The sequence below is a fragment of the Macadamia integrifolia genome, unplaced genomic scaffold, assembly GCF_013358625.1.
Source record: "Macadamia integrifolia cultivar HAES 741 unplaced genomic scaffold, SCU_Mint_v3 scaffold1051, whole genome shotgun sequence".
NCBI lineage: Eukaryota > Viridiplantae > Streptophyta > Magnoliopsida > Proteales > Proteaceae > Macadamia > Macadamia integrifolia.
Genome location: NW_024868067.1, coordinates 187,291 through 201,592, shown reverse-complemented (window position 1 = coordinate 201,592; position 14,302 = coordinate 187,291). Strand labels below are relative to the sequence as shown.

The window sequence follows — 14,302 nt, the reverse complement described above, 5'->3', positions numbered from 1 at the left end:
ACTATTCTTGGGGTGGATCTAATCTTAGGAGTATATTTTGGAAGAAACAAGAAGTCCCCTGATCATACAATTGCTAATTGTCTCCCAAAATAGACTTCTCTACTAAAGGGTTAATCACTTTGCTAACTCTATAGTCTTTGAACTGAAACTACAACAATTGGGCTAAGATTGTGTGAAAGGGAAAGAGAAATCTAGATCTCTTCAAGTACACAAGACATTAACATCTTCTATTCCTTAAGACCTCATTACAAAGAAAGGGGAGAGGGTTTTACAGAAATCATGTCTTCATGAATGGAAGAAAATAAAAGCATACACAGAAATCTCAATAAACAAAATCAAAACTATAAGTCAATTTCATCACATGAACATCTTATATATAAATTAATAACATTTTTCCCCTTTTACTTCTCACCGGAAGGAGGTGAAGAACACTCACATACTACCTCGGTAACGACTTCCCTCCGGTGGAAATTCTGGTGGCAACCACATGCAGCACATTTGAGTGCAGCAGCCGTTCCTTCCTCTCCACTAGCCATGAATTCTCTGCACCCGTCGACGGCGTATCCTCCTATGCTAGCAGCATGATTCTTCTGGCACTCTCCGTATCTCACACTCCTAACAGTGGAAGAAGACGTAGTATAGCTATTGTAAGATTGTTCATCTCTTTTGGCCACTACGTCCCTCTTCTTCATACTCCCAAACCCTAATTCCTCACTTCCTTCTTCAAATAACTTCTCTTCAGACCCAAACCCAAACCCAAACCCAGAAACCGGCATGTGGGAGGAGCTTAGCAGCAAAGCTGATCAGATCCTTCAGTTGGTTTATACCCAACCCTAACCCTAACCCTAGCTTGTATATTTATAGCACTCATAAGCATCCATTTCCTGGGTGTGACTTTCTCTTGTGGGTTAAGAACAAGAATAAAACAGCCCATGACCATATTTACTTTTCTTAATCACGTCACTACTTGTGTATAGGAACAAAAGAAACCCTAGAATGGTCATTAGAATTGATTGTCTAACCTCCTAATTCCAACTCACAAATACGTTAGGTCCTCTACTGAAAACTGCAGTAGAGATATTTCCCAACTTACCAATTGGGTGTTGTACACAAACTAAGTGGTCCTGGTGCTTAGTGGTTATGAGTTCTCTCTTTTTTTTTGTATTTTTTTCTTCTCAGAGAGAGTTGGCCCTGATGCCTAGCGATTATGAGTTCTCTCTTTCCTTTTGTATTCTTTTTGGATTTCCCTTTAGCTTCATTAAGCAATAGGGATTGATTGTTGTTTTGTTATGAAGTTTTCTCCTTATATTTCTTATTTTTCCTTATTTTTTCTTCTTTATTTATTTTTTATTTTTTATAATTCAATGAGAAAGAATTCTTAAACGTCATTGAATATATTAATCATTCACCCAAAAAGAGTAGCTTGATCATTAACAGGGATTCCGGCCTGAACCCTAAAGTCATATTGTGAGGACCATATTATCCTCACAATACTTTCATTTCGTGTCCTGATTGGTTCAACTGGATTTACACGTGTATAGTAATAAGAGGAACCTAAAAATGAAGGGAATCCCTTTCTTTGTATTGGAAATATTGATTGGTTTGTTATAGAATGACCAGCTAAGCTAAGCTTTGGACCTAATTCCGGTGGGACCAGGTAGATATTTAAAAGGAGGGTGGGACCCTTGAAACGATAGCAACAATGGTTGTCTAGTGACCTAAAAACGTGGGGATGATAACTATGGTTGCCAAACTGTACGGTTATATAGTATCTGCCTTCTCTCTTTACTTTCATCCAATACATTTCAATAAACAATATAGCAAAATCTGGTGGGATGACCTTATGTTACGCACCATAAGCTTCCAATAATGATGATTTTGTTTTCTTTTCAATTTTTGGTGGTGATGGTGCTGGTGGGGTTGTAGATTCGTTCTATTACTCTATAATATAATTTCCACCTTCAAAAGTTCTGTTAACCCATTGTTTCTTAATTTGTAACAGCAAGAGGTGCTTAATGGTATTGTAAACCATGTTGTAATGATAGCCATTAAAAGTATTAACTTATACCATCATCAAACAATTCTAAGCAATTTCTTAAAATATACATGATAGTGTATTTAGAAATAGCTAAGCCAAGAACAGAATGATGCAATGTGCATAAGTATAAGGATTTAAAAGAATTTGTATCATATGTATATTAAGATAGCAGATTTGCATCTTAACTCAACTCAGTTCAACTTAGCTTTATTCCAATTAAATGGAGTTGGGTATATGATTTTTTTTCCCCCTCCAATCAGCTCTATTCAAAGTCATAGTTGTTACAAGTCCTAAACTATTTGTCTTTCCTTACCATTTCACTTAGGGTCATTTTAAGCATACCCTTGACTCTTTTAGCTCATTTGATTTGAGTTAAATCACTCCTCCATATTAGTGCATGTAAAGGCCTCTGTTGCATGTGTTCATAGGTATTGGAGCTACTTCTATATTATCTCTAATTTATTCATTCATTATTATTTTTTTCTTTCTAATCTCATCACTCATTCATCTCAACATCTTCATTTTCAATATGGTATTGCTGGTCAAATATATGTCTTATAAAATTTTACTTTCACTTTAAAGGAATACATTGATTTCACAACACTCCAGACTCTTTGAAATAGCACAATTTCAAACCCAAGCGATTCTTATAAAAAAATTTGGAATCAACATGTACTACTGTCAAACCCATAAGGCTCAAAGTATAATTTTTTGTTTATATAAAGATAAAGGGAATAGTGAAAGATTGCTCTTGTTTAAAGAACCAAGAGAAGAACCCTAGTGAACATTTTAGTGATTTTATAGTTCCACTCCTTCTTTGCCCATTTACCGACGTCCAAAGAACCTTCCTTTTGCTATCTTCCACTTTGAAGTTTAGGATTGAGTTTCTGATTTGGTTGGTGATTCTAAGTTGCCCTATTTGAATCAACAACTTGGAAGGGCTTTGGATCGGGCAAGATTAGGAAAGTCAAGAAAGAAGGGAAGGTTAGGAAGAATAATGTGAAGGACATTCCCTTGCCAATGAAGATAGAGAAATATTTATAGTTCAAACTGTAGAATAGGGATTTAGCCACAAGAGATTTGTCTAGCTCAACTTGGACATCATTGCCATGTAGACAATGATATTTACCATATTAGGTTGAGTACGAATCGTTTGACTAGTTTTTAATATCATCCTTAATTATTCTTGGAATGAAAACATGTAAAAGCATTTTACAACAATTTATATGCAAGAACTTGTGATGCATTAGAAGAGGCATGAATAGTTTTCTTAAGCTTTCACTAAACTAATTCAAAGCATTTATGATCTTTTCTATTCGGAGTACTATGAAATATTATATTCTTACCAAAAGGATTTTTTTTTTTTTTGGGGGGGGGGTTTGAAATACTTGTATTTTATCAATATGCTTTTAGGTTCTAATAATTATTTCAATTAATCTTAGTAGTAACATAAAAAAAGCCTCATGATTCATATACAGGAGGGTCATAGTCAGAGAGAGAGAGAGAGAATTACCGGAAAAATACATGTTCTTTTACTTTATAGAAATATTTCAAGTGATATAAACATTACCATAAAAAAAGGTGCATGCTGCACTATTGTTTTTCCTCATATAACATTTTGAATTATTATTTGTACTAAATCACCATCCCCAATTGGAAGACATGTGTAGAATCCTCTTACTCATATGTTCAAGGTGCCGGTAAATTTTTTTTCCCTTCTCTTACATTATTTTTCTCCTTGTCTTAATTTTTTTTTTTTTTTTTTTTTTTTTGTGGGAAGTAAAGGGGAAAAAGAAATGATTGTTTAAAAATTATGAAAAAAATTCTTCTTATGGGGGTGGTCTTTTTCTTATATTAGTGTAAAAAAGAATGAAAAAGCATATATATGAAATTATCTAATTTATAAAAGTAATAGTATATGATGGAATTATCTAATTTATTCTTTCGTAACACAATATAAAACTTAACAAACTCTAATGTAATGGATCCAAAAAAAAAAAAAAAAAGATGGTTAAATAATGCTAAGAAAGATAAGTACAATTTTAACGGGTAAGAAAATATTAAGTCAGAGTTGGAGACATGGCTCGAATTTGAAATACTTCTTTGTACCTGTGCATATTGTGGTTCCTGAGGTCAACATTTTCCATATTGAGTCAGTGCCATCTTTCTCCCCTCGACCACCCTTGAATCAGTTTCTTATCGCAAGCGCTTTCAAGTGACCGGAGAGATTGCTGTCAGAATATTTTAAGAAAGCTTCTGGTTGCGTAGTCCCCGCATTAGCATGGAGGCCAATGAGGGATTGTACATGAACATTGATGGGGGTGGGAGTATCATTTCACCTCCCTTTGTGTCTAGGCGCATGGACCACACTGTTAGGGTGTGTTTCTTTTTTCTATTTTAACTTAACCTTGCTATTTTCATGTAGTTTATGAAACGTTTAAAGCTTGTATTCTAAAGGTTACTTGAATATATATCTTGAAAGATTTCTTATTGCTTTCAGGAAGTCAACATGATGGCGGATAGGTTAGCAAAACACGTTATGGTTTGAAGATATTCTTCTATTTCCAAATCCCCACCCCTTAGGTTCTCGCAGGATGAATTAAGTTGGGAAGCTCTTGGTAAACCTTGTTTCAGGTTTACTTGACTGTTTTTCCTTTTTGGGGGTTTCTTGTCTGCTGATGCCAATGTTGAAGGTGGATGTGTTGGCCCTACGTTTATGGTTTTGGGCTGTCATCATTGCAAGTTGTATTTTTTCTTTCATCCTTTAATATAATTCATTTGCTGATCTTAAGAAAGAAAAAAAGAAAAAGAAAAAAGATTGAGTTCCTTGTCAATTGCGTAGGATAAGCCAACGCTACCCTCTGTCTATCTTTGTCCTACAATATAAGGTAAATATGTCATTTCATAGAAGGGAAAAAGAAATAGACACAGGGAGGCATTAGCGCATGCTATGCAGCCTAGCAGTGTTCTTTCTCCCTATAGATATATAACATGGCGGCGGAAATGGTTTGGATTTTCTTTTGTATTTTTCGAAAGTGTTAGAAAATTTTCAGTTTAATGGGCTTAATTGATTACTGGGTTAGCCAGTTAGTGTGAGTCTCTGTATGGTTCGATCCATTAATCATAGGGATAAGCCGACTTAACTTATTATGGAAGTAATGTTAAGGTTTGGAATAATATTATAAATACTAGTATTGGTCCCTGTAACCTTAGTTACACATTCCCCTCTTCCTCTCCCAAAAAAGAGAAACAAGGAGAAATTGAAAATTGAAAAATTCAAGATTGACCTGTGATCAATAGGGTTCCCTATGACTATTAAGTCTACGAAGGTTCCTTCACAGTTGTCTACATTTCTTCAATTGGTGAGGGCCACCCTTAGGCCTAAATTGATTAAAGAAATATTTTGGGTTTCTCCACCAATGGGTTGTTATAAAATCAACATAGATGAATGTTCATTAGATAATCCAGGTCTTATAGGAGCTGGCGGGATTGTGCAGAATTATCTGGGTGTTGCTATTTTTTGCTTTGCCTCGTTCCTAGAGGTAATATCAAATTTTAGTGCAGAATTTGCAGCATTCTTCAAAGCAATCCGTGTTGCTAAGCTTTTTGATCTAAAGTGGATTGGTTTGGAATATGGTTCGGAAGCTGTGGTTTGGTGTGTTATGGAGAAAAAGATCCCATGGATTTTCGAACAGATGTGGCTCTTCTACACCGATTTCCTGAATAGGATCAATCGGCGTATTCATCATTGCCTTCGGGAAGTTAACATGGTTGCAGATGGTCTAGTAAAGCATGCTGCAACAACAAGAGCATCTAAGGAGTGGAGTGCTCCTCCAAGATTCAGCATCATTGACATAGAATGGGATGTTGCTGAGAAGCCAAGGTTCAGATCTTCTTGAATTTTGGATCTTGTTAGTTGACATTTGCTTGGCTTGATTTCTTCTCTACTGATGGCAGTAGGGTGCCTGGTACATCTTGAACGGTGCCAGGTACAATTTGAATCCTTATAGTTATTGGAACAAAGAAGAAAAAGAAGGTTTTATTGGAATTTTACAATCATCTCCAGCATACGAACAGTGCCAGGTACATCTTGAATCCTTATAGTTATTCTACTTGAATCGTGTTCTTGAATTTCTATGTAGACAATGTAGGACTCGAACAAGGAAAAAGCATAACATTAAAAGCCTTAAAAAAAAAAAAAAAAATCCAACGCCTTAAAAGCTTCAATCAATCAAAGAGGAAGACTCCTATCACTCTCCTACCAACCAAAAGACAAACCAACCTAAAAGCATAATCAATTATCAAATGTGTCGGACAATATAGTCATTGATCACAAATTAAAAGCAATAAGATATAAGGAAAAACAAAATTTTTTTAAGACCCAAGATGTCTTCCACAATACTTAAAATATCTTATTACATGCAATTGACACCAACTTATCAGGAGCATAAAATGGATCGGGTATTCATTGCCCATTTAGGGAACCCAAACCGTAAGATATAATGTACCTGTCATTGAGCCAAGATAGAAAAATGAAGGATACAAGAAAATATTTGAAGAGGAAATTTTAGTGTTCGGATAGGTCAAGAGGTCCAGTACGCATCAGCTGGTATGATATTTTGGACAGATTTGAAACATAGAAAGTAGACCTGGTTCTTCAGTAAACTTTTTTGGGAGAATAATGTTCTTGGTACGGGGGTTTAGCGCACGTTAGAGTTGTCCAGTGTCTATCTCTCTCCTCTCCTTATGAAATGACATATCTATTCTAGAGATGTAAATGGATCGGATTCAACTCGGATTCATTACTATTTTTAATCTGAATCCATTTACCGCATGATATATCCAAATCCGATCTTATATCTGATAGATTTTAAAAACTAATATCATATCTGAAAACTGGGAGTTTGGCAGGTATCTAGATATTGTTCGGAAGCCAAAATTTTTGGATTTGAAAACTCCTAAACGGATTTGAACACGGATAGAATATGAAATTTTCACTATTCATTTACATCCCCTATTATGGGAGGAGAGAGAGACACACACACACACAGAACGCTATAATACACTATGCTCCAAGGTAGAGAACTCAATCCCTTTTTATTTTATTTTTTTTAATTAAAAGAAATATACAAAGAAGAATGACGCGAAATACCCAAAGCTTATGAGGCACAAAGTAAGTAAGCCAAGGAGAGTCGAATTAGAATTAGGCCAAGTGTTTACCAAAAAGGGAAAAAAATGAAATTAGACCAACTTGTTTTACACTTCAGAACAGCGATTTGGCTCTTCTCCATAGTCCCTATTGCCTAGGTCCTACCCATAGTTACCTGGGCAAGTGCCATGTGATTAGGCGATAATCCAAACGGTTCTTGTTGCCTCATTCTCCGAGCCTTTGTCATCGCCTTGTTTTCTACGGTTTTTCTCGAATCATTAGATCATCGCTTTACCACGTGACGCTCGTCCAGATAACTATGGACTGAGCTGAATGATGAGCGGTAAGGAGAGGAACCGGATCCTCAGAACAGTTCAAAACATAAAAAGATAATTGTACGATATCATTGATAAGAGATTCGACCTTGAAGAGTGTCATTGTTGTTGACAATGGCATGAATAATGCCAGTATAATAGCCAAAAATTCACCAATCAAGATAGAGGTGACAGAAGGTTCTGATATGGCTAATTGGCTATTACTTACAATCCTTGCAACATCAAAGATTCAGTCCCCAACTACAACTTTATTTCAAAAGTATTTTTGAGTGTTTCCACTCAATTACAACAATGGCTCCTAAAGTCGAATATATGAATGGAATTACATAACCTCTATAAGGTAAGATATGTAAGAGGAAAGCTCCATAATTTTTCTCAGTAAGATTTAAAACCCTACACAAAATGTGCCACCTAATGTCAAAAGTCTTATAGAAACTCTTCCGAAATCCCTATTTAAAGAGGTGAACGCATGATCAAAAGAGTGGCCTAAAGAGTCTCAAATGGCTCTAATTTTGGCTCAACCAGTCGACCGCATGGACATAGCCATTGAAGATTTCCCATTTTATAGTGATTATTTAGCAGTTTTGACAAAAAATTCAATCACCAGTCGAATGGTACACGACCACTGACTTAACCCCGGATAGTTTGTTCCAATCACCCTTGATAAAATGGACATAACTTTTTTGCTTTGTTAACCAAGGTGTTCGGGTCAGCTTATGCACACCTTGACTAATCTTCGGGGGACATAACTCACTCTCTCTAGAGCTTGGATTGACATCCAATCTACGTTTAGGATTTTACTGTTTCCATTGCATTTTGGTAAAGTATTTCAATCACCGCTTGATATGCATTTATTTGGAGAAGTCTCAGCAAAATTCAATTTAACCCATATTTTATCGTATGAATTAATTTTGAAATTTCTAAAGAAAATTAACTCACTCTCTAAAGCTTGGATTGATTCCCAGTATGAGTTTAGGGTTTTACTGTTTCCCATTATCTTTGTATAGTATTTCAATTACTTTAGCTTAACACTATAAGGGTTTTGCATTGGATGTGGGTCCAAGTTTATGGGTCCTCGAGAAGTAATAAGAACTGGACATCCAATCAATATATATATATATATATATAATGGTCCGGATATCAGTAGTTGGCATTACATGGTTCAAAGGGTCCATAAAATTAGACATGTTTCACTCTTAAGATATCCTTCTTCAACTTTAAGAATGAACAAATCAATCATGAAAGTGGCAAGGAAAAGAGGGGAATGAGTGAGAATGGACGTGCAAGGGTTTCTTTTTTATTTAAATTTTGAAAAAAAAAATTGTAATGAAAGAGAGAGGAAGAGATTATATATGACAGCCAGGGGTGGCGTTCCAGCCGTAAGAGGAGAGGCCGGCCTGGGGGAATTGTAGATTATCTCACATCCAATGAATTGGAGAGTCGAATATGCATTCTCTCCCTAAGACTTAGGCCAATGCTCAACTGAAACTTGCAGCCAATATCATTCTATTTAAATTTTGGAGAGAAGAAAAACAAAAAATATAAAAAAACGTACATGTTATGATGGAATAATGAAATATACATCATGGAATGACATTGAATGCGACTCAAAAGCTGTGATCTAGTCCCATGGAAGTACAAACACAAATGGCTTCTCTTTTTGGGGTATCTACAGAACATATGATGGAAAATTCATCATTGCTTTAGGGAGAATAATACTGTGGTTGATGGATTAGACAAACATGCAGTTGCAACCCGTATCTCTACTGACTGGGTTATTCCCTAAAGGTTTTCTTTTAATGATATAGAGTGAGATGCTACTAGAAAACAAAGGTTCAGATTCTCTTGAATCTTGGTTTTCATTTCATTTATCCTGATTTCCTCTCTGTTGATGGCAACACCGAAGGTGGAGATGGAGTTGAGCTTGTTTTGTTTTACCCATTTGAGCATCTTTATATTCCCTTCATTCTTTTTTAATAAATTCTTTGCTTACCTAAGCAAATGATATTTTTTGGTACAAGATTGATTGATAGCTCATTTTCTTTTTCTATCCAAGATGGAATGTCAAACATTCATACATCAAATGCATCCCCCTAACTCCTGTAATTTAGAAATGCCTCTTAATATGAATTCACTTGTAAATTTAAGAATGGATCAAGTTGTCGTATGAGAACCATTCTTGTACGAGATTGACCCACACGGATGGAATTCAGTCAAGGAAAAACCCTATGGTGAGTTCCATTTGTGTGAATCAGATCGTACAAGAACGATTCTCGTATAAGAACTTAATCCACACACTGTAAATACTAAATACAACCCAAGACCCATATGGTGTCCACACTCTAGAGAGAGAGAGAGAGAGAGAGAGAGAGAGAGTATAGTAGTAGGTGAATACTAGATATCTGAGTTGGGAGATAGTTTGGCTGATTACAATGTCAGTGGTAGGAATATATATCACCTAAACAAAATCTTCGACGGTGAAAAAATGAAAAAAGATCTTTCTATCTAAACCCTTTTTATCATTAGTCAATTCTGTTTTCCATAAATGATAAAATAGAAAATGACTAGGCGATTCGCGATTGGAGAACCATCACAGTGTCTCGTCAACATCCGATTGATAATACTATCTTCTTTCTCAGAGAGAGATTTAAAATGGACCTCATCGCCCTCAAATATCTAGCATCGCTTGTCTCCTGAAATTCATATTGATATGTTTGATGATAAGATTTTTATTTTTTGAAATGTTATGCTACGCTTTAAACCTTTAATATCTGGGCCCATATTTACATATATATATGAGAGAGAGAGAGAGAGAGAGAGAGAGAGAGAGAGAGAAGAATACTGATAAGGACTAGATAGATTGGGAGTAGAGACATGAATGATTGCTGTTTGGGAGGGATAATGAAAGATGAGGTCATTTGTTTCTCACCAACCCAACCCAACCCCTCTTGTGATGGATGGTAAAAAAGGTCTCAGGTTTTTGGCTTTTGGTGGCTCTAATGGAGCATCTTGTCTACTCCAATTTACTTTTTCCTTTTAAAATGTTGATCATATTGATTTTAAATAAAAAAAAAAACTTTTGACGATAAACATTTTAAACCTTACAATACACCACACACCTTCTAGACAATTGATACCCATTAATTATATAAAAAAAAAAAGGTGTATAAAGTCAAACAAATTAAAATTAATCCGTAAAAGAAACCGTAGTGGGACTTAAGAATATATATTAAAAAAAAATATATATATATATATATATATAAAGGAAAAAAGACTTATCCAATATAAAAAGAGCGAAATGACCTCCTAACACCCTATGATATGAAAAATTCCATTCTTGGAGAAAAAGGTTCTCCTTTATTCCTCTTTTTAGGTAACCACCCAACCACACCTCATACCTTCTGGACTCTTGATGGATAACTTGGGGCAATACAACCTGATAGTGATTCCCATCTTAAAAGAATTTATATTTTCCTCAGATAGGAAGATACTTTATCCAAGCTTACCAAATAAAGCCTGGGATTTGAAAAGAAATGGGCTTTTAACTATATAGAGTTTGAATCTCAAAATGTTGTGAATTCTGATCATCTTCTTGTTTAAGTCAAGTAATCTTCATAATTGTGAAAGAGAAACAGCTTAAAAAAGCTTAAACAATTATTAAAACACTTACCTCAACTAGGAATTCTAAATTTTCCTGACATTGTTGACCCCATCTGGAAAAAGGGTGTAGATTCCAGTTAATTAGTCTGATTCAGATAAAGAGTTTCAAACCTTACTCCCCATTATCTTCTGCTAAGTCAATATTACCAAGAAGGTTATGAGCAATCAATCAAATGCAGGAAGAACTTCTTCTTCAAAACTGGTACGTGCAGTAGTGGAATTAATCAGAGACCCAAAAGGGTGTCTCTATTATTAGATCCATCAAATATCATTGAGACCCAAATGGTTCCTTGTGCATTTGGAGTAGAGGTCGGTAGTATTCCATAATAATACGGAAATCCTTTTTGTTGTTTTAATTCTTTCTTTTCCTCCTGATAATCCTACCTACTTTGCCGTCCACTTGTTCAGAAGATATTTGTGTTCTTTCTATCACATGGCGAGTTTCTCTGGAACTGGCAGTTCATTGCATAGTGACCAATAATCCGATATGCTTATCTCAAAATTTTGAAGTAAATACCACCCAGAAATTAAGCGTTTGCTTGGTTGGTGCAGTTAGAAAAGATTTCAATACATGATATTTTTCAGCTCTTAGGGGTAGCATGTGTAAAATATGTTTGTGCAATTCGTTTTAGAACTTGGATAGGGTAAGTTGCCAGTTATTGGTGAAGCCTGATCTCGGCTTAATCTAGAAAGTACTATTATTCTTCGTCAATAACAGAACGATCCCACTCACCGATAAGTGGGCCATGGGGGTTGAAGGGGGCAAGGAAGCACCCCCCTCTAGTGAGTGATGAAGGGATGAGCCCCAATCGAACGTTTTGGGAATCATTTACACAGGTAAATTTGTACCTTCGGGGTCCAGGTTACTTTTTTTTTTTGCTAGAAATTCATGTATATTAATTATAAAAAGAAAAAATAAATAATGTACAACAAAAGAGGGAGGGAAGGACCACCCTCGCCTCTCACTTGGTCAAGAAGGGAATGCACAAGTTCCACCTTCGGCATTGCCATCAGGAGAATAGGGCAAACACACTAATCAACCATAAAAACTAAGACAAATAAACAAACTAGCAAAATCTAGATCTAGGACGCCCAGATGCATCCATATCGAGATCCATCTTAAGCAGAGTTGGCCACACCATAACCAGCCTAGATACTTCTAACCGGGCAGCTGATTTAGACAAAAAATCATCTATTGAGTTTGCTTTACGATAACAATGGGAAATTTTCCACTCCATCTCTTCCAAAAAAGGCCAGTAGTTCTACAATCTCTAACGAGCTATCCAAGGGGGCTTTCTTTTCAGAAAGAGAGTTACAACCGCAACTGAGTGACAATCTATCGAGATCCACTGCACATTCAGCTGAATAGCAGTTTCAATCCCAATCATAAGCGCCATGAATTCCGCCTCAAAGTTTGTACGAACACCTAAGGAACTTCTAAAATTCGCGATCACCTCAGCTTTATCATTCGTAATCACAACCCCTGCTCTAGACTTCTCTAGATTTCTTATTGAACAACCATCTGTATTGAGTTTAACCTAGCCTGCCTGGGGAGGACATCAGAAAATATGAAAGATTTCCCGAGGTCTGCTCCTCACCATTGAAAAACCAAGTCTTCTAGCACATAGCAAATCCGAAATGGAAATGGCTGAACTTGTATGAATTAGAGAATGAGCACTTATCTCATTTTTCAGCAAAACAAAAAAGCATTCCACTGATTTATACACTCCATCGTATCTTCTACCATTCATCTTCATCCAAACAAAATAAGGAACCAGAGCAAACCCCTTCATCCACAAGCTCTTGAATGAAACCATCTTAGCCTGAGCCTTCCACCAAGCAGTCCATCTGTCTACATCTTCAATAGGCCAATTAATCCCAAAACATCCACAAAATTTCTGCCATAGAGAGGTCGCATAGGAACATTCAAAGAAAGAATGAAATCTGGACTCCTCTGCTTGACCATAGAGATTACACTGCAACACCAATGCCACCCCTCGCTTTTTAACATTATCGTCCATAGGTAATTTTCCTTTCATCAATCTCCAACCAATAACAACTTGTCTAGGTTGGAGATGGGAATTCCAAATCAAGGAAAACCACCCAACCTTAGACGATTCCCTTCTAACCATCTCTCCCAAACTGATTTGATAGTAAAAACACCTGATGAAGTTAAACTCCAATAGCATTTGTCCTCCAAGGCAGTGACTCGGATTCCATTTGCTTGAGCTATTACATCTTCTATAAAAGCAGATTCAACAGGGGGGAAATTCCACACACCTTGGCTAATGAAGTCTGAAACCTTAGCTTGCATTGAATCAAAGGCAACTGATTGTAAACCTGATAGAGCTTTCATGGACTTATTGCCCAACCAGCTATCTCTCCAGAAATTTATCTTCTAACTGTTGCCTATTGTCCACTGCTCATGAGATTCAACCCACCTCCAGATCTTCTTAAGACCTGGCCATATCGAAGAGGAAATATGACTAGATTTCAAAGATCCATCAACTTTCAGGAAGTGAGCACGAAGAAAGGAACTCATTAGAGAATTTTCATGTTTAATCTATCATACAAGTTTAGACAAACATGCAAAATTCACATCACGTAACCTCCTTATACCTAAACCACCTTCCCTCAAAATGGTTTACAAACATCATCCCACTTTACCACTATCTTCTTCCCTTTCTCCAGATCTCCTAACCAAATGAAATTGCGCATCCATCTTTCCACCAACTTGATAGAGCTCTCTGGCCACCAATAAATCCCAAAACTACGAATTGGGATACTTGTTATAACTAATCTCATGAGCTCCACCTTCTTGCCATAGAGAGGAGACTTCCCTTCCAACCCGACAACATTTTCTTTATTTTATCCATCAAAGGCAACATGTGATCACTTCTTACTCTTCTCTTGAAGAGTTTTACACCCAAATATTTGGTATGCAGCCTCATTGACTGAATTCCCAAATATTCACTTATAAAATGCTTTCTGTGAACAATCACATTTCCAAAAAACAAACTGCTTTTCTCAAGATTAAATTTCTGGCTAGAAAAAGCCTAATAATTAACTAGAATAGCCTGAAGATTTCTCACATACTTAGCAGAAGCATCCATAAAAATA

General features: G+C 36.1%; 2 protein-coding genes across 2 annotated transcripts; one reads left to right on the top strand and one right to left on the bottom strand.

The window, feature by feature from the left end:
* Positions 1-206: 206 nt before the first annotated feature.
* LOC122062497 (mini zinc finger protein 2-like) lies at positions 207-872 on the bottom strand. The gene has a single exon (XM_042626142.1). It carries the CDS (start codon positions 774-776, stop codon positions 402-404), a length of 375 nt encoding a protein of 124 aa, XP_042482076.1. The 5' UTR covers positions 777-872; the 3' UTR covers positions 207-401.
* Positions 873-5,457: 4,585 nt separating this feature from the next.
* Positions 5,458-5,937, top strand: LOC122062491. The gene has a single exon (XM_042626136.1). It carries the CDS (start codon positions 5,458-5,460, stop codon positions 5,935-5,937), a length of 480 nt encoding a protein of 159 aa, XP_042482070.1.
* The last annotated feature ends 8,365 nt before the right edge of the window (positions 5,938-14,302 follow it).